We start from the raw sequence: 25,178 nt of genomic DNA on the forward strand, positions 1-25,178 counted from the left end.
ACAGATTTTTGAAGCAGCAACCCAAGGAGTTTTATGAGACGGGAATTACGCGACTCGTTAGTCAGTGGGACAAGTGTCTAAATGCTCATGGAGACTACTTTTAAATAAAGTACCCCGTTTGTCATATATTCGCAATGGCTCACTTTCATTTTAGTCGCCCTCGTATATTTTGCAGAACTCTTGCTTTCTATATGTGTTCTCTGTTGCGACTATGATTTCGGAGCAATTACTCGCAATACACGACCGGTGACAGCTGCTCCTGCGCAATACATTCTAACAAAGGACAGCGTCATTGAGATTTTTCCCTGGTCGTTGCATATGTACGAAAATGTACACAAGGTTCTTGAATGACAGAGCGAGAGAGAGAGAGAGATGCAGATTAGAGAAAGGATGGGAGCCTAACAAAATCAATTAAAATATTTGTCCTCAACTTGTACATTTCATGGCCTTAGAATTTTGGATATCAGCGGCATGCACTGTTTTGCTGGTTTCAAATTGATATAGCTCTAAAGTTCGTGCGACATTTGCTTTACTTATTAAATACACAGAAAACATGGAAGCATTGATATCAGTTATTTCGGGCACCATTTTGAGACATACGGGTATATTCTTTTATGAAAAATTATTATTTTACTTGTCTTGACAGTGCGCGTAGCCTTCAAGAATTCGTTTGCAGCATCATTGGCAATGACAACGCAGTTATCATTAATGTGTAATGTATTTGATCCCCCGACTATTTCTACAAGAAGGAGGCCGAGCTGAAAAGTAAGCCCCCCTCCCTGAACGAAATTTCTGGTTATGCCACTGGTTGTCCCCGGTTTAATAGCGTGGAAGCGAGAGGCCCTTTGACAACGCGAAGAGCGTATTGGGGGATTGGGGGACGTAACTTGTAGCCCCACCCCTTCATTACCCGGCATCAAGGGTTGAGTGCCCGATCGTTGAACCTGAATAGGGCTACACGCAGCGTGTTTCGGGGAAAGCAGCCCTCATTCGTGGAGGAAATAAAACACTCGCCCGCAGAGGGAGTAAAAGGACAGGCTACAAAATCTGAGCTCTCTTGCCCTCTCAACTTGCGACCTAATGAACACTGACGCCGTAGGAGTAACTACGAAAACACGTGCACATCAAGGCAGGGGGCTCTTAGGTGATACCACTTCGGGTTTGATCAGTGCGCTTCTTCCTGCTGTTCTTGTGTGTAATACTTGATGCAGTGAACGAGACAGGCTGAAGTAAGCGAAACATATGGCTTGAAATTTCGATAAGGATTGCGCACTTCCAAAAGAAGCTAACTATCGCCTACACATGCTCGGTCACGCCTGCCACTTCTCGAACGAAACTTCGGTCACACTGCTTAGGCGGTGTCGTAGCCCTCGGGTCTTCCTGATTTCGATTAGTTTTGAACACTCAAATAGCCTTGAACCACGGTGAAACTTAAACCAAGATCACACGTACACTACGCCTACCGCGACTCACGAGGAATGGCAGTCAGCATCTACAAGGCAGGCGCACCAGCACGCGCTAACTACGGGCCGTTCCTGTCTAGATGTGCTTTAAATTGATCTATTGATAGCGCTTCACGATGCGCAATCTGGATTTGCCTACTACCCGTGCAGGATAGAGCCACGTTGCACCACGTAGCACAGTCAGACTGCAGCACGCGAGCTGGCACTCCAGCCTTGCCGTGCACTTACAGTTGCGCGTAGCTGTGTCTGCAGCGTAGCGTATATACAGGTTGTCCCACATCACTTGAGCCAAAGTTTTACAAATTAAAGGCCCTCCTGACGCGAGTTGCACTGACTGCACTGCCCTAGAGTTACCCAGGCTATGTTTTATTTTCGTGTTAACTAAAGCATTAGTCATGTTTAAATAATCAAGTTTTTAAGTACTGGCTGCAGGCCCCAAGTGTGATACGAAAGTTCTAGACGATTCGAGAAACCTCTCAATAAATTGTTTTCAACACGACATATCTCACGTGGTTCTTTCTTACGCGTTCCAAAGAAAGCCCGCGAAATATGAAAAATACCACGTGACGGGGCCATTGACTACTGTTGTTATGCTGCTGTCAAGCCTTCGATGGATGAACAAGGAGCACGGGGTCGCGGGATCGAATCCCGGCCACGGCGGCCGCATTTCGATGGGGGCGAAATGCGAAAACACGCGTGTACTTAGATTTAGGTGCACGTTAAAGAACCCCAGGTGGTCAAAATTTCCGGAGTCCTCCACTACGGCGTGCCTCATAATCAGAAAGTGGTTTTGGCAAGTAAAACCCCATAATTTTTTTATGGATAAACAAGGTCGGCTGCAGCGAGACTGAGCCGCGACAGAGCTTTGTCTGGCGTAGGTATCTGGGCATGCGGCTTTTATCGCATGACGGCCCATGTGCATGCTGCTGGCCGAACGGTGCCGCAGCGATAAAGCGTCTAAGGAGAAGAAAAAGATCACGAACATAGCTTTACCTTTTTATGCTTGAAATGGGCAAGAGATGGCAGCCTGCCGACGGAGCGTAATGGGGTTGGGTAGTGAGGCGGGGTTGAGGCCGGAATGATTTTCCAGTGACCTTCAATCGAAAAAGCGCCCTTTGATTATAATGCGTGTTCGAAGAGGTCATCACCTGCTGCAATGCACATTTGGCATCTCATAGGCCTACTTTTCGAGGCGTTCTTGATCATGGTATCAGGGATTGAGCGGCAGACGTGTTTTATTTCTTCTTTTAGGTTCTCTGATTTGTGGTTCTTGTCCGGTATACTTGATCCTTGACGTAGCCCCAGAGAAAGAAATCGAGCGCAGGTGAATCTGGTGATCATGCCGGCGAAGCAATGGGCCCACATGCCATCCAATCCACTGCTGCGGAAATATTTCACGCAGCCATTTGCAAGCTTTGCTGCTGCCGTGCGAGGGAGCACCATCATGCTGATACCAAGTCTCCTTAATCCTGGCCAACGGAACTTTGCAAAGAAAATCCTGAAGCGCCCCATCAAGGATGTCGTTGACGTATCTTTCACCTGTAAGCGTGTTATCAAAGAACACTGGGCCAATGAGAGTGCCACCGTAAATTCCACACCACACACTAACCGACCACTGATATTGGTGATGTGTCTTCGAAACCCAGTGAGGGTTTGCGTCGCTTTAATAGTGAGTGTTGTGAACGTTCACTGGGGCATTACGTGCGAAGGTAACTTCATTGGTCCACAGTATTTTGTTGATAAAGCTTTGGTCCTCGGTCTTGATTAAAATCCATTTTGCAAAGTCCTTTCGATTTTGGGAATAGCGGGGCTCCAACATCCGGTGCAGCTGCACGTGGTACGGATGAAGGTGCCTCTCCTTAAGTACTCTCCACACTGAAGACTTTGACACTCCAGCTTCAGAGCGCACACTCCGAACAATTGCATGTGGGTCTGAAGAAAACCAGCGCAGCTGCGTATGTGGGCCCCTTAATGGCGAACTGCACCTTTACCACACAATCTTCGGGATCGGCCCACGTATGGGGAGTGCTTAACGCCTGCTTCACCTCCGCCGCGGGTCAGGTCGGTACTGCACTGTCTTCGAGATGGGTCCGCCTATGGGGAGTGCTTTACGTCTGCTTCACCTCCGCCGCGGGTCAGGTCGGTATTGCACTGTCTTCGGGATCGGTGCGCCTATGGGGAGTGCTTAACGTCTGCTTCACCTCCGCCGCGGGTCGGGTCGGTATTGCACTATCTTCGGGATCGGCCCACATTTGGGGAGAGCTTAACGCTTGCTTCACCTCCGTTGCGGGTCGGCCGGGAACTGCACTATCTTCGGGATCGGCCCCCGTATGGGAAGTGCTTAACGCCTGCTTCACCTCCGACGGGGGTCGGCCCGGCATTTGACTATCTTCGGGACCGGCCGACGTATGTGGTGTTTTTTGCTTACCACGCCAAAAACACGAAAATGTCCTTCGACGGCAAAGGTATACAGCTTCGCTGTAAGATAGCTTGAGTAACTCTAGGCAAGTGCCCACATTATGTATTCGGTTCAACTTCCGTCCGGTGTGCCTTTCATTTGTAAAACTGGCTCAAATTGTGTGGGACAACCTGTACATGTAATATGTACAATAAACAATGAGTTGTTAGTAGCGCTGTGTCTTTGCCTCCTTCTGTCGTTCTTCGTGTTCTTTTGCGCTTTACCTCACGTTATGCAGTGCCGACTATAGCGCGCCAGTATGTTCCTTAAAAAAATTAAATTATGGGGTTTTACGTGCCAAAACCACTTTCTGATTATGAGGCACGCCGTAGTGGAGGACTCCGGAAATTTCGACCACCTGGGGTTCTTTAACGTGCACCTAAATCTAAGTACACAGGTGTTTTCGCCCCTATCGAAATGCGGCCGCCATGGCCGGGATTCGATCCCGCAACCTCGTGCTCAGCACGCCAACACCATAGCCTCTGAGCAACCCCGCCAGATTATGCTCCTTTGAGTACACACCAAGAAGTTTTCCAATAGGACTGTTCGTGAGACAACATTTCAGCAAATGATGATGTTAAACATATTATTAGCGAAGCTGATGAGGCAATGGTAAAGAGTACCCACAAAAGAAAAGGTTTGTAAATTCGACCAAAGTGGCGTACCACAAGCTCGCTTTAGTGCCACACTTCGGGAATTTCAGTACGTTTCTGATAAGTATAGGATTACATTGAAAACCGCGATTACTACTTTGGTACCAGCTTCCTTAGATTTGACGCCAGCCAACATTCGTACCTGTAGCTTGTGGCCCGTAGACTGCTCGACGTAGTAAGTTGTTATGCGACCAGTGTCGTCGAGAGGCACACTGAGCTTCGACTGGAAGGTGAGCACGCCGGGGGATGTGTTCTTGAAGCACGCGACGTGAGTGTTGCCCCGATCACCCAGCACCCACCGCCGCAGGAACTTAGAGACCCGACTCAGACTGCCCTCGTCGGTCTCGGAAGATGCGAACTTCGTTCCGCACTTGTTTCGTCTTGCCTGGCCATAGACGGGAGGCAAGAAAGCTCATAATTTATTTAGCTGTGAGAACTATGACTATCAGCTATGACCGTGAGTAACCTAGCCCGGTCCTCCTGGCAGCATATGATTTTTTTTGCAACAATTACTAGAGGGAACTTTGGCGCTGCGATTGTTCAGCCACCTTGGGAATGATGGTTAGTACATCGATTTGTCTAATCTTGATGCTTGTGGCTTCAGACGTTCTTGTCGCTTCATTTATTATGCGTTATCTTGCACTAAGTTAGCCTGAAGTTTAAAGCCATTTATACTTTTTTTAATGCAGAAAGCAATAAAACTCAACGAACACGCATAATTGCTGCTGATTGCAGTGGTTGCGCTTGCCCATGCTGCCGTGACGTAATTGTTTCAATATCTTGCTTCAATGCTAGAGGTCCTTTGTTCAAATCCTGCCATTGGACATTTTTATTAATGTTCATTTAATTTTTATTGCGATAGCAAATATATGCAAATTTCAGGCGCATTGATGCCATCGTCGTCGCCGTGATGTTTCATATGTAATGAAGAGAGAGACTCACTTAGGCTGGCGAGCTCGGGCTGCGGGCACGGGCAGAGGAAGAAGACCATGAGGTAGAGAGTAGAAAATCCAGCCCGGTTATCGGGTCTTGTTTCTGTTTCTCGTTTAGAATGGTGCCGTCGCCAAACACGGAGCCATCGGATGTTAATCAGCCTCCGTCCACAGCCCTTCGAAGCGGCCCAGTCCTTTCGGACTCGCAGTCACTACCGCCCAGGGACGGCGTCGAAGCCTCCACGGCGACTCTACGGCAAAACTGCAACGCCGACCTTGCACAGGCCTTTCCATATTGACACAACAGCAGAACACCATGGCAAGGAGTGCTACTTCCGGAATTAGGTGCGCCGTCCACGGTTCCTATGTCATGGATCTCTTCCCTACAGCATAATCGACCTCACAGCCAGCAAGAGATGTCGTTCACGTATCGCTCCTCTGGCCATGTTTCCGGCGGCAGTGAATACCACGGCAGCCACTACCCCTGGCTCAACGGATGCCGCTCACGCTCCCTTTGCCATTGGACTGACTGGCGGGAGTACTGTGGCCCCTGCCACTCCCTCATTCCACATGCATTCCACCCCTGACTCAATGGATGCTGTTCACGCTCCGTTTGCCATGTGGCTTTCTGACAGGAGCACTGTGGCCGCTGCCGCTCCCTCATTTACGTGGACTCCACCCCTGGCTGAACGCATGTCGTTCACGCGCCCTTGGCGAAGGGTCGAAGTGGCATGAGTACTGCAGCCGCTGTCACCGCCTCACTGTGCGCAGGTTTCGCCCCTGCCTCAACAGGTGGCTCAGCCGTCAGCTTGACGGATGATGTCATGCGAACCATCTCACTGCTGTCGATGCAGCTGAACTACATCGCTTCAACCCCCTCCCGTTTCACGCCGACAACCTTATCATCACCCCTTGTCTCGGACTTACTGGAGTTCCATGAATTTCACAAGGACCCCATTCAGTGGGTGCAAACAGCCAACGCGCTCGCCGCTCGCCATGCCTGACTCGACTGCACGATATGGCTGGTTGCAGCGGCGGGGCTTCGAGGTGGCGCCAAGCCGTGGGACAGCTACAAAAGTCACAAAGTACCGGCCATGGGCAAAAAGGAGCACAGGTTTGATGGCTCTTTTCGCCCGCTGAAGTATGCTTACGAAGACCTCAACCTGCACTGCTCAGCGACCGGAGCTCGTGCAATACACCACCTGGACGTGGCAATCACACCCAGCAGCGCCTCGATAGCGAGAGAGGCACGCAGGCTGACCACCGATCACCCCCACCCCCCCCCCCACCCCCCGCCGGCGCTGCTTACCGGGTGTCGCTATCGGCTTCACCCTAGACGGTGGGAAGTGTGCGGCGACCAGCGCTCCTACTTTTGCGTGGCCGTCTGCGCCAGCCGAACTTCTGCGACGACAAATCCGCGAAGCTCGGGAGCAGCACTATCTGGTCGCTGCTGCTGCACCCGACAAGGTGTTGGCCATTAGGGTTGCAGCCTGCTCCGCTGTAGACCCTGCTTACGGGCTACTTTCCTCACCGTGAGTCCCGGACACTGACTGGGCATCTTGCACTAGGCCGTCACTGCCAGGGCCCGAGATCTCATCTCATACACTGCACTTGGTGACGCATCTCCAAGCTCTACACAATAACCACACCTCATGACTTCAAAGCAGCCATTGGCCGAATTCGGGTACATTGAAACGGCGCTGGAGAGCAGACGCGCCAAAAACCATCGGTTTCCGCACAGGCACAGCTGTCTATACAGCGTCGAGCCTTAAAAAGCTCGCAACTACTACTTTTTCAACGCTCATCGCAGGTCGGTTATCTTATTCTGATGGCACGGATTCTGACCAGTACAGTTCGGTTGCATACGACGTTTTGCAAAGATCTGCCAGGTTGAGCACCTCGGAGAGCCCTAGCCCGGCAGCTAGAACGCTGCGAAAGCGCAAGTCGCGTCAAGCACCCAGACGGAAACTCGCCCCGTCGTTGGCTCAGACACCTGGTCTACCAACCCGCCACAATGCACATGACTGCGACCGGTACAACCATCCCCGTTTAAAGAGACAGACGGCGGCTCGGTGACAGCGGGGACGAAGCGGGGCTCTGTCGCAGCGGTGACAGCGGCGGCTCTGAGGAAAGCGGAGAGCAAGTGCGCCATTTTCTGTCGGACGCAAGGCACCGGGGGGAAGAGAGAGAAGGGAGTGGGACGTTCTACTCTGGCAGCTGTACTGGCCCTTCTCACGGAACAGCTTGTTCTAAAGAAATGAGGTGGCACTTTCGACGGCGCGCCGCACGTAGCCTCAGCAACAGCGCACGAATGTGAAACTACTACTACTTCCACCTTGCTTCTGTGCGATCAGCTGTGGGAAGTGCAACAGCCTTTTCGCTAACACACTGTGATTCAGTCATGCTAGATTGAATCATGTGGATTGAAGACGTGTGCAGTAGTGGGTTGCAAAAATACTGACTGGCATATTAAAGAATGGAATGAATCTGTACGGGCAAGTTCGCGAACCACTGCTGCAAGTGTCCGTGCGTGTTACTGGCACTTGGAGATGTACGGTTTTCTTCGAGGATACAGAAATTTGCTCATCCGCCAACGTTGTATCACTAACGTTCCCACAAAATGCTTCAGCCCCGGAGCGTCGGCAAAAGTGAGTACCACTCGTTAAACAATCACAAAGGGAGTAGCACCACGTCCTTTCATAGTAAGTTTCGTGCACAGTATCAGCACCAATCTGTACCAACTGGCACAAGAACTTACACCCACTTTATCGTCAACATTTCAATGATTGAATGGGCACACATTTGAATGTATGCGCGCCATATACGCGCAACAAACGACGGACTACGCCGATAGCGCACAAATGATCGAAGCTGAATGTTTCGTGATAGTCCGCAAGAGTAAGCGAGTTACTAACGATAATACATCTTTGCTACAGGGTATTACAACACAGAAAACTGCCATGTATCAAGCCTTGCGCGCAGCAAGAACAAATCTATCAGAACTAAGCACACCCGGCACTGATTAGGCAGGAAATATTCCGATAGCGGCCGCATCGAGGAAATTTACTGAGTCAGAAATATTACAAGCCGCTGCTTCAGAATATATGCCAACTAAAGAACGAAGAGCAAAACACACTAATCCCGATTCAGTTCATGAGCGGAGAGTTTGGATAGCTTAGAATAAATATTTAGCCCCGCTTTTACAACGAGCACCTATTCGCTGCTCGCGCCTTTTGGACATAGCTTAATCAGCTCCGAAAGCACTTTTGCATGGTCTCTGAAGCTGTGGACAAATTTTCGTGTCGTGAACCCAGTCACGGTCTACGATATATCTCGAAATAGAAGTTTGCTAAGCCACACCGGCTTCATACACACCCACTGTAAACACAGAGGCAGTTGAGGCAAGCAATGGACGCGTCACCACGTGGTGAAACATGGCAGCGCCCACGGGATCGCCGCGAAAAGGGGCAATCGTGCAGACGCGCGCGGCCCCGCGGTCCGCATCTTGACAGTGCTATGCGATGAGTACAGAATCTAGGTGCGCCACGGGCTTAGAGTTTCGTGGACGCTTTGTTCTGGCCACTTAGTTCGCGTTGAAACGAGAGGGAGAACAATAGTCAATTCTCTCGCTACTGCTGCCACGCTTCCTCACTCCAGTCTTTTGACAGCAATAGTTTCTGCGGTCATCGAGTGAGATGTGTTTACATTTGTTTGTGCGCACATGCAATTTAATTAGTACGCCAATGTTTACAAGTTTATGCGACCGATAAATTTATCCTTACTTCGTTAGCTATGTACTAATTTGTTATCGCAATCAATGCTTGGTCATTCGGGCGAAACTACGTGTTTTCCGTAACACAGTACTTTCTTGAAAATGATCTTTTCTGTAAAGTCACAAGGCCGTTTTAAAGCCACAAAGATGAAGTTTAGGCAAATTGATGTGCTAACGAGGATTCCCATGCTGCGTAACCACCCTGCTTGAAGCTCCCGTACGCATTAGAGTCCCGGCCCATTCCGTCTAGTAATTCTATGAAACTCTATGCCTGGCGGTGCATGCTCAGAAGCAAATATGTAGTTCCAGTTTGCTCCGGTAGGGGGCGCCAAAGTTCTAGGAAGCAAATATGCGCCATAAAATGAAACGTGTGCGTGCTTCATAAAAGGCCCGGAAACTACTGGACGCATCCTAATGGAATGCCAAAACATTGACCCAAGGAGACCCGTAGGGGGTGTCCACCTTCCGTAAGTTCCGATTGAACGAAGTTGGAAGGATTAATTGGTCAGCAGTGGAGATAACTAAAAGTTTATTACAGTAGTGGTGGAAGAAAAGCAGAGAAGACAATGTGTAGTGTTAGAGGTCTTAAATACAAAAATTAAGATCGATATCAGATAGGCCAAAGGCTATATAGCGATAGGTGTAGTAAAACCTGATTAAATCAACCATGCTAATGCGCAATTTGTCCTTCCCCGTTTCAAAAGGGATGTCAATAAACAACATAATGAGACAGTGTTTTTCTATATGTTCCTCTTTAAGGGACACTAAGCGCACAGCTTCCGCGCTTTAGACAGCCGTGACGGAGGGTGTGCATTCTATGTTTACGAAATAATGGGGTTTTACGCGCAAAGCTAAAGTGTTTTTTTGAAGCACGCCATGTGGGAGGAGGGGGGGGGAGGAGGCCCTGATTAGTTTTGAGCACCTGCGTGTTCTTTCACGTGCACGCAATGCACGGTACACGAATATTTTCCATTCCGCCTTCACTGGAATGCGGCCGCCGCGAACGGGGTCGAACCCGTTGCCGCTAGCTCTGCAACGCAGTCACTGGGAAGTCGCGGCAGGTGTGCGCAGTTTTTAAGGAAGCTAGGAACGGAAACCGATAGGAATGGAACTTGGATTGCCAAAACGCATGTTTATTCTGTGCAAGATGAAAAAGCACGCATTTTGTCATGTGATGCTCGATGGCTTTTTTGCCTGTTTCGGTGCGCAAATATATTTGCGTGCGTTGTGACTTTTATTAAAAACTGTACCTGTCATCTCTTAGTAAAGTTAGTTGGGGGTGATGCTCGTTCCTGTCAGATTGTTTTTTTACATGTTTTAACGGTTTTCTACTGCAATTAGTAGTACTGGGTGGATAATAATAATATTTGGGGTTTTACGTGCCAAAACCACTTTCTGATTATGAGGCACGCCGTAGTGGAGGACTCCGGAAATTTTGACCACCTGGGGTTCTTTAACGTGCACCTAAATCTAAGCACACGGGTGTTTTCGCATTTCGCCTCCATCGAAATGCGGCCGCCGTGGCCGGGATTCGATCCCGCGACCTCGTGCTCAGCAGCCCAACACTATAGCCACTGAGCAACCACGGCGGGTGTACTGGGTGGAGGTCACGGCCATTGTGCAATCTGAAATAAACAACCAAGTACTAATGCAGTGTACAGTGCTCAGCAAATGAAACGCAATACTCTGAGCGCGTGGCCCCTGGCGTTTGTTGCACCGCCGGTGAGCGCTAGTGAAGGCGAGCTGGTCCGTTGTAGCATACGCTGAGGGTGAGAGGGTTCGTTACACATGAAGGCTGCATCCGGCTGACAGTCGTTCAGTCTGTGTTTCGCGGTGACGTCGCCGGAGCGCTGCAAGCCATGATTTCTACACCGCGCTCGCCTGCCGCGCCTCTCGAAGCTGACGTGCCGCCGTCGAACTTTCGCGGCAGGCTGGTTGGGCGCGCATCACAAAAACTTTTTTACCCACCGCGGTGGCTAATCGGCTATGGCAATACGCTGCGAAACACGAGGTCGCGGGGTCGAATCGCGACAGCTGCGGCAGGATTTCGATGGGGACGAAATGCAAGAACACCCGTGCCCCGTGCATTTGGGGCACGATAAAGAACACCAGGTGGTCAAAATTACTCCGGAGTCCCCGACTACGGCGTCACATATAATAACATAGTGGTTTTGGCACGAAAAAAACCACAATATAATTTAAGTTTAACAAAACATTTAAAATGGGCCCTGAACCCCTTTTTATATAAGTGGATAAATGCATTTGAAGTGAAAATAGGCTATTTCCGAAATACATCGCAGCAAAAATTCAATGCGTTCAGCAGAAGTTCAGTTATTGGAAATCAAAGACGGCATTCGCTGTGCTCCCGTTCCTTCTTCAATGCCTAGCATTGCGAAGGCTATGGCAGAGTGGGGCGTGCAGAGTGGGGCGTACCCTTCTAGATGTCACCGTGGCGCGCAGTTCAAATTTTATTTCTGATGTTAACGTTGACGCCACGGCTTCCGATTTCTGTGCTAACGACGCACGAAACGTCAGCTAAATGCGGGTGTCCCCACCGAGCCGCGTTGCGCTTAGCCAGTGGACTCGTGGTGGCACCCCGTGGCGGCCGCGGTATCTACGCTACGTAGCAGACCGCAGCTACCTTTAGCAGCAGCGTACGGGACTCCATTTTAAAGGGGCCCTGAACTACTTTTTATCGAAGTAGAGAAAGACATTTCAAGTGGAGATAGACTATTTCAGAACCACTTTGCCGCAAAAAGTACTTCACCGCGTTCAGCAGAAGCGGAGTTATCGGCAATCAAACACGGTCTCTGCTGTGCTCCCCTTCCCCCTACAATGCCTTGCACTGCGAAGGCTACGGCGGAGACAACACCACGGAATGCAGTTGAAATTTCCGATTTGGTGTCTATGCCACGCTAAACGTAAGCCAAATGCGGCTGTCCTCAGAGAGCCGCAGTGCGCTTAGCCACTGCCCTCGTGGCTGCACCGCGCGGCGGCCGCGGTGTCGCCGAGCGCAGCGACCAATAGCAGCTGCGCATTGAAGTGTGCTTTATGACGAAATGAAGCACACAGAAAAGAGCGAGGATCACGGGGTTCTTCAAACGAGAGCGTTTGAGAAAAAGTTGGAGGGCGCTGAAGCTTCGCCTTCAATGGCGGAACGCGATAGCGTTATTGCACCTCGTAAGCACCACCCACTCATTCACTCGGCATGCTCTTGACGAGACGAATGGGAGAAGTGGGCGAGTGGCCCGCCATCTCTCGGGGCAGCGCCGTACATTTCAAGGAGGAGGTTTTCTGTGTTTGCCGCAAGATGGCTGTGCGTGTGTGCCAAGCTCAGAAGAAATGTAGCGGCAACGTACTTCGCTACTCGTTTAACGGCGACTTCTGTAATTTACCTGCTCATAATTACCGACATACACCGCGGTATAACCTTCTACGGCACGTTTCTAAGGCAACACTGCATTCACTAGAGGCGCTTTTGTCACGCTTTGCACCATCGAACTCATGGCTGAGTGGTAGCGTCCCCGTCTCACACTCCGGAAACCCTGATTCGATTCCCACCCAGCCCATCTTGAGTGTCGTTTTTATTTATGAATTGCCTTCCGGGATTTTTCGCTCACGGCCAAAGCCACCGACGCCGATGACACCGGCTTTTCTGCGACACGAGCTCCTTAACACTCTCGCGTTAAAATGTCACTTCGCGCTCCACTTGCGTGCTCCACGGACCGCGTACGACCGCAGAACTTGGCTGAGATGTTCACAGCAGCGTACGCTACCCGCGGACTATATCATTTCACCAAAAACCGAGAGGTAGTTCAGGGCTACTTTAATTCGCGTTTTCGCGACTTGCTAGTGTGCCATGTTTCGGAGGAGAGTTAACGTGCTCGGAGCATATTGCGTGCTCAGGAAAACGAGAAGAATGGGCGCAGATAACCATTTAAGGGATTTACAACAAAACAAGGGGAAAGAAACTCAGGTGAAAAGAAAAAAAACTAAACAAAAAGAACAATAGACTGCGAGCGCTTTCCCCACTGGCTCTTTTGCATACGGTTAGTATATAGCTAGCCGAATACTTTATTATAGTAACTCGGTCGAGTGTCCACCATGGCCAACATCCGCACGGGCTGGTCTTCAAACAGGCATGCTGCTGAAACCGGAGGATATGACGTTGTGCTGTTGAGCTCGACGCTCCTTTATACCCTTCCCCAAACGACGCTGTGCCCTATCACTTTATTGAAATGATAGAGGGACAAATTATACTTTCCCCATGACTGAGCATTTTAGATGCACACGGTATTTCAGTTTACTTTCTGTATTCTTCATTGTGGACACTGCAAAATTATTTAAAGAGAAGTATTGCGCAGTGCATCAGTTTGCGCCATGTCTTCGAGGTACGTGTCTTAATGTAATTTTATGGGTTTAGTGTCCCATCAAACCTTTAATTGTGTCCTTGCAATCGTTTACTCCCTGCGAAATGTGAAATATGCATTATAAGTGTGAGCGATTCAATAGAGACTTTTAGCCTGTCCGCTAGTCCAGTAAACGGGAGTGCTTTGGGCGGATTACCGGATTTGCGGGAGCGTAAACGTGAGCGGCCAGACTGGTGCAGCCGCCTGGTAGCGTAGAGTTCAACCACACAAACATAGAGATAAAACTGCAGTAACCCACTATATTCTGCTTCGTTGCTGGTGCACATTTCTGGCAGCGGCGTAATTGTGAACACAATTACGTCACTGTCGAAAATTTACACCAGTAGCTAAGCAGACTATAGCAATCAGCTTTGTGTTAGTGTGGTCGAGCTTTGCGCCACCAATGTGGCCGCTCACGTTTACGCCCTCGCTAAACAGGCAAACCGCCCGCGCTTGCCGGAATACCGGACATGCTAAAAGTCTCTAATGAAGTTCTCGCGCGAGATTTCCGTTTGTTTCTTGTACTCGCCTTAGTAGAGAGGTTTAGCTTCTCCGTTATTCGGGTAAACGGATGCGGATGGGGCGTTGGGGCAGAAGCGTAAATGGGAGTGCCCTGCATGGTGCAGCCACCTGGTGGTGCATAGCTCAAAGAGACAAAAACAGCTAATATTGCCGTAACCAAGTGTATTTTACTTTGCTGCGAGTGCAATTTTTGGCAGAATCACGATTACCCCAGTGCCGAAAAGTTACACGAATAGCGAAGTAGAATACCCTTCATTAAGTCCATATCAGATGTTTTCGGTTTGTTTGAGCTGTGCCACCAAGTGGCTGCACCATGCAGGTAGGTCCCGTTAACGCCTTCGCCCCAACGCCCCATCCGCCTGTGTTTACCCGAATACCGTACAAGCTAAACCTCTCTAATAGAGACTTTTAGCCTGTCCGCTATTCCGGCAAACGGGGGCGGTTTGTGCGGATTGCCGGATTTGCAGGGGCGTAAACGTAAGCGGCCCGGTGCAGCCCTCTGGTGACGTAGATTTCTACCAGACAAACACAGAGCTAGAACTGCAGTAAACCACTATATTCTGCTTCACTGCTGGTGCAAATTTTCGGCAGCGGCGTAATTGTGAACACGATTACGCCGCTGTCAAAAATTTACACCAGAAGCCAAGAAGAATATAGTAATTGGCTGTTTGTTTATGCGGTTGACCTTTGCGCCACCAGCTGGCGCCACCAACTGGCGCCACCAATCTGGTCTCTCATGTTTACGCTCCCGCTAAACCAGCAAACCGCCCGTGCTTGCCGGAATACCGGATGCACTACAATTCCCTAATGTCTGTGCAGGCGCAACAAAATACCATACAGCCACAAGTATGTAGTTCTCTTGCACGTAAAACCTCGCGATACTTTCGCCAAATGTATCTGCGCAACCGAAGCCAGCTAATTGATGTCGTCATATGAACGGGCATTGGTGTTCTTTACAACGAAGAACTCGTCAACGAAAGACCAGTGAAAAAAAAAACCTCCGAACAATATGATACTCCCTGATGCGAATGTTGAGTGCAGCTGTATATGTGTTTTCATTTCGCGGTATATTGGCTGGTGCGGACAATCGGTCTCGTGGGGCACCTTTCAAACGAAGCGATGTGTGGCTCGTGTACCTCGCCAATTGGGAGATCGCGAGTAACAGCGCAGGGGGGACGCGTGGGCGCGATTCACAGCAGCTGCCACAGCGAGACCTCGCCTCATGCAGCGATTTGTTTCCATTCTGGCGCCATAATGTAGCCAACCTCGACGCACAGCCCGTCTTGCGCAGCACTACGCTCTTCTTACACTTTCGTTCCACGAACGACTAGAGCGGCCTTTCATAACGGGGAAGTCATGCCACCCGTGTCAGCGAGGACGCAACCCCATGGAGCATCACATCGAGGTTTAAGGACACCTTATAGTCCGATGTAGGGTTCACGCGCGTGCCAGGTCGGCACAGCGACGCCACGCCAGTGAAATCGCAGCACTCCATAGTTCGGTTCGTGGCGCGGCCGACGTATCCGTCATCCGTCGGCATGCCTCGGGTGCAGCCGGCGTGAGACGCGACATGCTGCATTCCACATCGGCTTCGTTACCCAGAATGCACCGCGTCAGCGTCTTGTCGAACAAGTGGTGCTGGTGGCGGTAGCTTCCACTGCACATTGTAGTGAGTTAAAAATTAAATTAAGGGGTTTTACGTGCCAAAACCACTTTCTGATTATGAGGCACGCCGCAGTGGGGAACTCCGGAAATTTCGACCACCTGGGGTTCTTTAACGTGCACCTAAATCTAAGTACACGGGTGTTTTCGCACTTCGGCCCCATCGAAATGCGTACATTGCCGTAAGTTTGCAGTTTCCTATCATCTTGAAACTCCTAGTTTTGTGTGAAATGCGCATGCGTCGAGGCGGCGCGGCGCATGCGGTGTACTATACGCGGTGTGCACGCCGATGGCCGCGCCACTGGTGGCGGCCTTGCGCAGAACGCACGGGAGAGGAGCGAGCCGCGCACCGTAGCACGCCGTATATATATAGTTTGTTGCGTCGCTGATAGCGCTTCTCCGTCTTATTTGTGTTTTCAGAGCAAAATAGGCAACACCCTTCGCATGTGTGGAATGGCCAAAGCTTCCGAAGAATGACGAAGAAGAATTTTTGCAGGGTGGGGGGCTCAAATACCGGCGAAAACGTGCCGGCGATACGGTTCTAATTATTCCCCGCAAAGCCTCATCAGCAGGAACAACGGTGGCAATGGATCGTCGCTTCGGCGCGAAATTTCTTGTTCCCATCCTTTCCTTTGTCGCTTCGGTGTTTTTTCTTTATTATTATTTTTTTTACTCGATTGTAGTTAGACGCGTAAGCGACGAAGTTCGTCTGCAGTGCAACATGCGGTTTAAAGGCATTTCACTAAAGTTCGGAATACCGTTTGCCGCTTATATTGTTTTCCGCTTCTTTACCGCGTTGGGCTAGCTAGGCAGCATGACTGCATGAGCGCATTGTGTTGTATGTTAAAGCTACAGAAGTTTGCAAGAACTGAAATTGTTAGTTTTATGTGGCCCGGAAAATCCTCGCACCAGCTGTCGCGCACTTCATGTTTTTACATCTATATTATGCGTGGTTTCGCACATGTTTAACTGCTGCTAGTTGCTTCATGCATAACTCTTGATTCTTTTGAGGTGCGAGGTTTTCACCCTACCTCGTTTGTAAAGGGTATAAATCAAGCTGTGTCTTATCGGAATGACACCAAGCAAGTGCTTCTTTAACAGCTTTATTCATTTCGCCCGAGGGCATCTTTGATATTGTGATTTTTTTGGGAAATGTGTTTAGAAAATAGGTAACTCAGGGCGAGAATAGCTAATAGTTCCTGCATATGGTATTTTTGTTCCATTTTTCGCTGTATAGTTCGCGTCACGTATGGTAAATCATCACACCTTGATGCTGTCTGAGCAGACTTAACACGCCGAGTGATTTGTTTGTTTCACAACGTAGTCGCTTCTTGCAAGTGAATTTTGTACTCAACTGAATTATTTCTTATTATGCTTATGCCGCATAGGAATAAACCCGGCCTTGCCGCTAGCGCTGGATCTAATTTGACTGGCGCTGCTCTGCCTTTAAATACATCATGTGGCACCTCTCTCTAGTAACATTTCAAAAAAGTACTGCGAAGTTAGTCAGACTATAGCTTTGTACGTTTCCAAGCAGCTCCCTTAGGGAATTTAAAATTGCGAAAACTGCAGCGCGAACGGCAGTTCATCGGCGGATACAGCGCTAACACGCACTTTTATTAACCCGTGCGTTTGGTGGCTTCGTTGACTATAGTGTACGCGTTTCTATCAATAAATTCGCGATTATTTTTCTTCAGGCGACTTTCACTACACTTATTCGGCGGCGTCACATGTATTCATCGGCAGAAAAATCACAACGGCATATGCAGACATCGCACCATGCGGACTTGTTATCTAAGTCTGCATTAACGACAGGTGCTCATTATTGAGGTACAGAAGCAGCATTACGGCAAGGGTAGAATTAAGAAACAAACACGGCCGAGACATCGCATTAGTCAACAAAATTTTTCGGCTAGTTTACATGCATGAGCTCCACTTCATGTAAATGGTCTTCATGGCGTTTGTCTGCGGGATGCACCTGGCGCGTATGTGGACCATGTTGCCCCAAACACCGATAACAATTGTTCATACCCACTCCCACGGAGGTCTGCGCCTTCCCTACAGCTGTCATTGTAGAAGAAGCAGTCTGGCGCCCGAACAAAGGACAAATCGCAGCCGCGAACTTCAGTCACCCTTGCTGCAAAGCGTTGTCGTCTGCTACTGCTCCCGCGCGTATTGTTGGAAGCGCCCGCTAGGTGGCTATCAGTGGCGCCTCTATAGGCGGTGCACGAGCCCTATAGAGGGGTCAGTTTTCGCTCCACCATAGAGGCCCAACCACTGGCACGCGTCGGCAAGCTTCGGCACGCGCCAATGCGTCAAAAGCGTCAAAAGCGTCCGTCGGCAACAGGACGAAGCATGTCGATGCGCAGAGATTTTGTCGACTGCCAATGCTAGAAATTCGTCAAGGCGTGGTGACGCTTCGCCGGCGTGCAACAATCAGAGACTGCGATGCGTCGCCGGCGTCAACCAATCAACGGCTGTGAGTACTGCGGCTGCTATGTATATGCCTATAATGGCCGCCAACGCAAACACGCCGACACCAACGATAGTCCGAATTCTTTGGACGCCCGACGCGCGTGACAGTGTTCCTGTAAAACAGTGTTGTGGTAATAGGGCGACAACGAGACGACCGACTGCCGTGGGTTGGAGCACTGCGACGTGAATCCGAACCGACTTCAAACGACGCCGACAAATCCAACCTGCCCATTGGGTTCCGCCGGTCTCGGTGTGACCGTCTGCTAAAACATCCAAACGAATAACGATTGCGACAACGAGTGTGCTTGGTGTATGTGTATTTTGTCGTGCTGAAAGCGAATGGAAACATGCTTCTGAACTCCAGAGTCTGAATAATCAGCACTCGCCTACCGCCCATATTGACGTTACGCGCAGGCCTAGCGCCTCCATCGAATTCAAAGCCGGCGAGTGATCGAACCAACCTGAAAAATTGTCGAAGGAAATGAATTTTCAGTTCCCTTTGGCGCTGCAGCGATCTAATATCTGTGTCACACAGGCACATTTGGAAGGCCTTCCAGTTGACGGCCTTCGAAATGCCACAACTCTATCGACTCAAAGGAGTTGTCGCGCTGCTACGCGGCACTTTCGAAGGGCCGTTGAGTGGTTCAGACGTTTCTCATAAAATTGTGTGGCGCTGCGGATCTTTACTCTCGTTTTCATGTAACGAAAAGTTAAGCAACATTAAAACCACTTAAACGCACTATAATTTCTGTTATGTTTGTTTATACATTTAAAAAAATGTTTATACATTGCCATACATATACGTTTAGTTTTTAAGTTGTTGAGTAGCGAAACTGCGGCAACGTTTGCGTCGGTGCTTGTCGCTGTAGTCAAGAGTATGTGCAGTTCGCACATATCAAGTGGCAAAAATACTTTATTGAATAATTAATAACACTCATATACAGTATTTTTAGAGCATCTTGATTTGATTTGTTCTTTCTAACCGATAGCACGAGCACAATGTGAACGAGAGGGCATGTTCGCACTGTTTCCGTTTCCGTTGCTCAAAGGCCATCGAGATTTCGATAGAGTTGTAAGGTGCTCCATTGACTCGATAGACTATTGACTCGGCGACCTTCGAAACCGCCCGTGTAGCATCTCGAACTTGACCTTTGAGTCAACTGACTATCGTTTGGAAGACCTTCCAAACGCCCGTGTGACACGGGTATAAAATATGGCCCTCCTGACTGCGTGTGGTTTTTGATGTGGTGGATGAACCGTGTGGAATTCTGTGGGGTGAACCACGGCGTGTTTCGTTTGGTCTCAGATGACTGAAGTTTAACGGGCGAGCTGTGCGCTGTTTCCAGTGGCAAAGATAAATTTCGAAAGCAAAAGGCAATAATAGCCGAACAATGGGAAGTACGTACGTCCTCAGCCACGCCGTCCGTTTCAGTTGACAGTGCGCATTTCTATTCATCATATAAATACAGTACAGTATACGAGTTCACAGTACTCCGTTCTCCATTACTCCCTTTTTTGAAGTGCATGAGCTAGTCGGGCATAAATCGCTTGTGCAGAACTTAAGAACGCTGACGCCCTCAAGGAAATATGACACAGTTCAGTGATGTTTGAGTCAATGTGTCCTTATACTTGAGCACTTCAAAAAGGAATGATCTGTTTCCAATATGTGCACCGTGTGCAATGCATAGGTGGACCTGCGTCATGCAATACCTATGCGTGCAGCCGCGTACGCCTGGATTGCTTCGATGCCTATTGAGAAGCAGCACATACTGCACATACAGCACATACATAAGGAAGTGTAATATTGTTAGAATTGAACATGCTCTCAGGAACGGAGGAAGCCTAAAAACAGTGAAGAAGAAACTAGGAATTGGCAAGAATCAGATGTATGCGTTAAGAGACAAAGCCGGCAATATCATGACTAATATGGATGAGATAGTTCAAGTGGCTGAGGAGTTCTATAGAGATTTATACAGTACCAGTGGCACCCACGACGATAATGGAAGGGAAAATAGTCTAGAGGAATTCGAAATCCCAAAGGTAACGCCGGAAGAAGTAATGAAAGCCTTGGGAGATATGTAAAGGGGGAAGACAGCTGGGGCGGATCAGATAACAGCAGATTTGTTGAAGGATGGTGGACAGATTGTTCTAGAGAAACTGGCCACCCTGTATACGCAATGCCTCATGACCTCGAGCGTACCGGAATCTTGGAAGAACGCTAACATAATCCTAATTCATAAGAATGGAGACGCCAAAGACTTGAAAAATTATACACCGATCAGCTTACTGTCCGTTGCCTACAAACTATTTACTAAGGTAATCGCAAATAGAATCAGTAACACTTTAGACTTCTGTCAAGCAAAGGACCAGACAGGATTCCGTAAAGACTACTCAACAATAGATCATATTCACACTATCAATCAGGTAATAGAGAAATGTGCGGAATATAACCAACCCTTATATATAGCTTTCATTGATTACGAGAAAGCGTTTGATTCTGTCGAAACCTCAGCAGTCATGGAGGCATTACGGAATCAGGGTGTAGACGAGCCGTATGTAACAATACTGAAATATATCTATAGTGGCTCTACAGCCACCGTAGTCCTCCATAAAGCAAGCAACAAAATACCAATAAAGAAAGGCGTCAGGCAGGGAGATACGATCTCTCCAATGCTATTCACAGCATGTTTACAGGAGGTATTCAGAGTCCTGGATTGGGAAGAATTGGGGATAAAAGTTAATGGAGAATACCTTAGTAACTTGCGATTCGCTGATGATATTGCCTTGCTTAGTAACTCAGGGATCCAATTGCAATGCATGCTCACTGACCTGGAGAGGCAAAGCAGAAGAGTGGGTCTAAAAATTAATCTGCTGAAAACTAAAATATGTTTAACAGTCTCGGAAGAGAGCATCAATTTACAATAGGCAGCGAGGCACTGGAAGTCGTAAGGGAATACACCTACTTGGGGCAGGTAGTGACCACGGATCCGGATCATGAGACGGAAAACATCAGGAGAATAAGAATGGGCTGGGGTGCGTTTGGCAGGCATTCTCAGATCATGAACAGCAGGTTGCCATTATCCCTTAAGAGAAAAGTATATAATAGCTGTGTCTTACCAGTACTTATACCTACGGGGCAGAAACCTGGAGGCTTACGAAAAGAGTTCTACTCAAATTGAGGACGACGCAACGAGCTATGGAAAGAAGAATGATAGGTGTAACGTTAAGGGATAAGAAAAGAGCAGATTGGGTCAGGGAACAAACGCGAGTTAATGACATCTTAGTTGAAATCAAGAAAACGAAATGGGCATGGGCAGGACATGTAATGAGGAGGGAAGATAACGGATGGTCATTAAGGGTTCCGGACTGGATCCCAAGGGAAGGGAAGCGTAGCAGGGGGCGGCAGAAAGTTAGGTGGGCGGATGAGATTAAGAAGTTTGCAGGGACGGCATGGCCACAATTAGTACATGACCGGGGCTGTTGGAGAAATATGGGAGAGGCCTTTGCCCTGCAGTGGGCGTAACCAGGCTGATGATGATGAGGATGACATACTGAGTCAATGAAATTGTAATTGGCTTTTGATCTGTTTTGTTTATGGAGAGAACAGATAGTGCGAGAGCTTTGTGGGCAAGGTGAAAAGGTGTCTTCGGTGCTTTGTGCAGCCGGTGTGCTTAAACTACCCAAATCTCTTCAGCTACCACTAAAATGTTTCTCGCTGCGATACTATAAACTGCAGTCAGGAAAAAGGTAAACTCAACACCAAGTCCTTAATGCATCTACATTCGATTAACAAGTTAAGACCTCCACTGCAACAGCATACGCACTTGAAATAAATACATTCCGTAAAGGTGAACGACTGGGCCTACAACAATAAACTTTGTAGTAGCACTGCAAAAAGTCCGGTCATGAGCATCAGCAACAACAAAGCTGATGCGTGTACAACCTACTTCCTCGGAAGCACCCGTTCGGGCCCTACCCATTCGGGGTGTAACATTCAACCCTTCTCGCGACTTTTCTGCATATGTCACCAGCACTGTATCTGACGATCACCGCATTCTTCGTTTTGTGTCCCGTGTATCCCTTCCCTGTGGACCTGAGGTTTTCCTAGCACTCTACAGTTCTATCATTCTGCCACGGCTTGAGTACTGCTATTCAGTATAGTCCCTCTACCAAACTCAGGTCGCTGACAAAGGTGATTTTGTTCAGAGCTGGGCAACACGCACCGTCTACTCCTGTGTTTTCAGTCATCGTAAGCTCATGCCAGCCTATGAACATTACCACAAATTTTGTGTGTGTGTGTGTGTGCGTGTGCGTGTGTGTGCGTGTGCGTGTGTGCGTGTGTGTGTGTGTGTGTGTTTGTGTGTGTGTGTGTGTGTAGCACTCTCACTCTTCTAAAGAGAGCGCCAATTATGTATGCATTCTTGATGAAAATGGTAGTACCGAACACTGCTGATGGCTTTGCAGGGCATTGCAGGAGATTGCTGGACGCTATCAGTCAATGAAGGCGTTGTTCTAAATAGTATGAAGCGCCTCAAACTTTCCCTTTTTTGTGGTACTGATGGTATTCTTTCCGCAGTGCTTGGGGCGTATGAAGCATACCTGTTCCCTGTTCTCACAGGCATCTTCAATAGTTCCCTAAAGTTGGTAGGTTTTCTAGCGCTCGGAAGGTAGCATGGACATTGCACATGCACAAATCGGGTGCTAGATGTGCAGTTACTGACTGCCGGCCTACATCTATCCTCTGCAGTGCGTCAAAAGTATTTGAATCGGTATTGCATTTATTGCGTTCTGTTAGTGCTGAGAACACTTTAATAAGTGAACAGCATGGGTTTGTGTGCCAATAACTTATTATCAAATAATAACCTATTTGAGACTGCCAACAGTCTTCACAGCTGCATCAACCTCCAAAAAGTCATTTTTCTCTCTCAATCTGGTGCAGAAATAATAAGGTAAAATGTTTCCAGTACCATGACACTAAGTTATATGCGAAAAACACACCATGTGCTACTTTCATACATCCTTCGGGATGCTCCACTGCCCAGCGTCGATGGAATGAAAGATCTTCGTGTGTACTTCGACAAAACGCTCAGCTTCTCTTCAGACAGATAATCACACAACGACACAACGTGCCCTTCACGCTCTTTGAATTGTATGTCGTATATTGCATGTTTTCCACTCACCTGTTCTATTTCTGAAATTGTTTTCTGCTGTGTGCCTTCTACTAATAAAGTATGCCTCTGTAGATGGGGTGCAACGTGCACATCTAATTTCGACCTCAATGAAAGCGCCCAAAATAAATTGATATCTATCTTCAAGCACCACTTTTGCCATTCTGGTGACCATAGTTCAGCCTTCTCAAATATACCTCAACTTGCACCTCTAGACTCAAGACTTAATTAATCAGATCTTTTGTTCCAGTATAAGAAGGTCCATGGCATTATGCATTCCCTAAAGCTTCTTCATCATATGCAATTGTTCGTGCCGCAACAGCATACCAGGCAGCAATCGCATTCTTTGCCTGGCCTTGCTGCATTAAAGACTGTGCTATAATATATGGCTCTACTCCGAGAAACAGGTAATAAGAATTGTACATGTATTGACATACTTCAGAATTCATTTCCTGTGTTTCGTGCATCTGTAGATAATGATGTATGATTAACACCCTTTGAGCCTTCCTCATTTTATTTTTCCTTAATAGTTTCTCCAACTCGCATTGTTTGTTTTGTCTACCACATTCATGTTTTCTGTACATTCTGTCTCACATATTGCTTTTAAAGTGCACCAGTACGAAGGCTCTCTAGCTGTTTTTGGGTGCCATAATTAACATTTGACTGATTGATTCAGAATTATTATTGCAGGATAAAATCGTGGTTTTTAAGTATGCACTAGTATATTATTTCAGTGCAGCTACATTGGTACCATTAAACAAAAGGCATCAATTAAGAAAGTGCAATAAAATGCTGTGTGCCTGATCGTATGCATGGGGCTATTAATTTCTTCTGAGTTGTAATAACGCTTAGCTACTGTATCCAGTGTTGTGCAATAACAATATACAACAGCAATTATTGCGTGCCTCACATAAATTCAATGTCTTTCTCAGTCCAAACATCATAGTAGGCTGACAACAACCTTTCTTTCGTGTGGGGAATTTCACAATTCAAACCAACTAGCCCAACAATACATGATTCTCGTGAAGATCTCTATTACGGCTACCGGCTCACTCTCTCATTTTCTCTCATCCACTTATGTCATATATATATCTATATAGATATATATATATATATATATATATATATATATATATATTCTCCAATGGAGCTGTCCCTATACATTCGAATAAGTGCTTCTATAGTACGACTTCGCAAAGGGCAACGAATGTCACCTAATAAAAGCCTCCAATTTTCAAGCATGTGCTATCTGATGGTATGTCATTTTATTAATGTCGAAAAAGACAGGCTTGAGATGCTGCAACCACTTACAATAGATCATGGCCTTTACACAGTGAAATTTGTTCTAGCAATGCACTCAATGTGAAGGCCTCCCGATGCGGTGCCGATGCTTCAAAACAACATAGAATAATAAATGAAGCGCTCCATGGTTGAGATTTGACAGAATAAAGGAGTGCAGGAGACAAGCTACGAATTATGCTAATTTTAGCTATTCCAGATGTGTTTTTGTGAGTGCTACAGGTGTTTCAATTCTTTTTGCTGATTTTCTCCGAACCCATTTTTTTTTCACTTTTCTTTTATACACCAACAAGCATAGTTATATTGACACGGATACTTTTTCATCTGTGTCCGGTGACCGTATTTCAGCGGCTAACAAATGCTAA

The 25,178-nt window shown here is 48.0% G+C and overlaps 1 protein-coding gene across 1 annotated transcript in view; it reads right to left on the reverse strand.

The window, feature by feature from the left end:
• Positions 1–226: 226 nt before the first annotated feature.
• Positions 227–25,178, reverse strand: part of LOC139052467 (uncharacterized) — a 67,191-nt gene continuing 42,239 nt past the window's right edge. Inside the window, exons 4-5 of the mRNA XM_070529584.1 lie at positions 4,717–4,959; positions 227–259 (exon numbers count right to left, since the gene is read on the reverse strand). Of these exons, the coding sequence (XP_070385685.1) occupies positions 227–259; positions 4,717–4,959 (276 nt within the window). The remainder of the gene's footprint in view (positions 260–4,716; positions 4,960–25,178) is intronic.

The sequence above is a fragment of the Dermacentor albipictus genome, unplaced genomic scaffold (assembly GCF_038994185.2).
Source record: "Dermacentor albipictus isolate Rhodes 1998 colony unplaced genomic scaffold, USDA_Dalb.pri_finalv2 scaffold_24, whole genome shotgun sequence".
Taxonomy (NCBI): Eukaryota; Metazoa; Arthropoda; class Arachnida; order Ixodida; family Ixodidae; genus Dermacentor; species Dermacentor albipictus.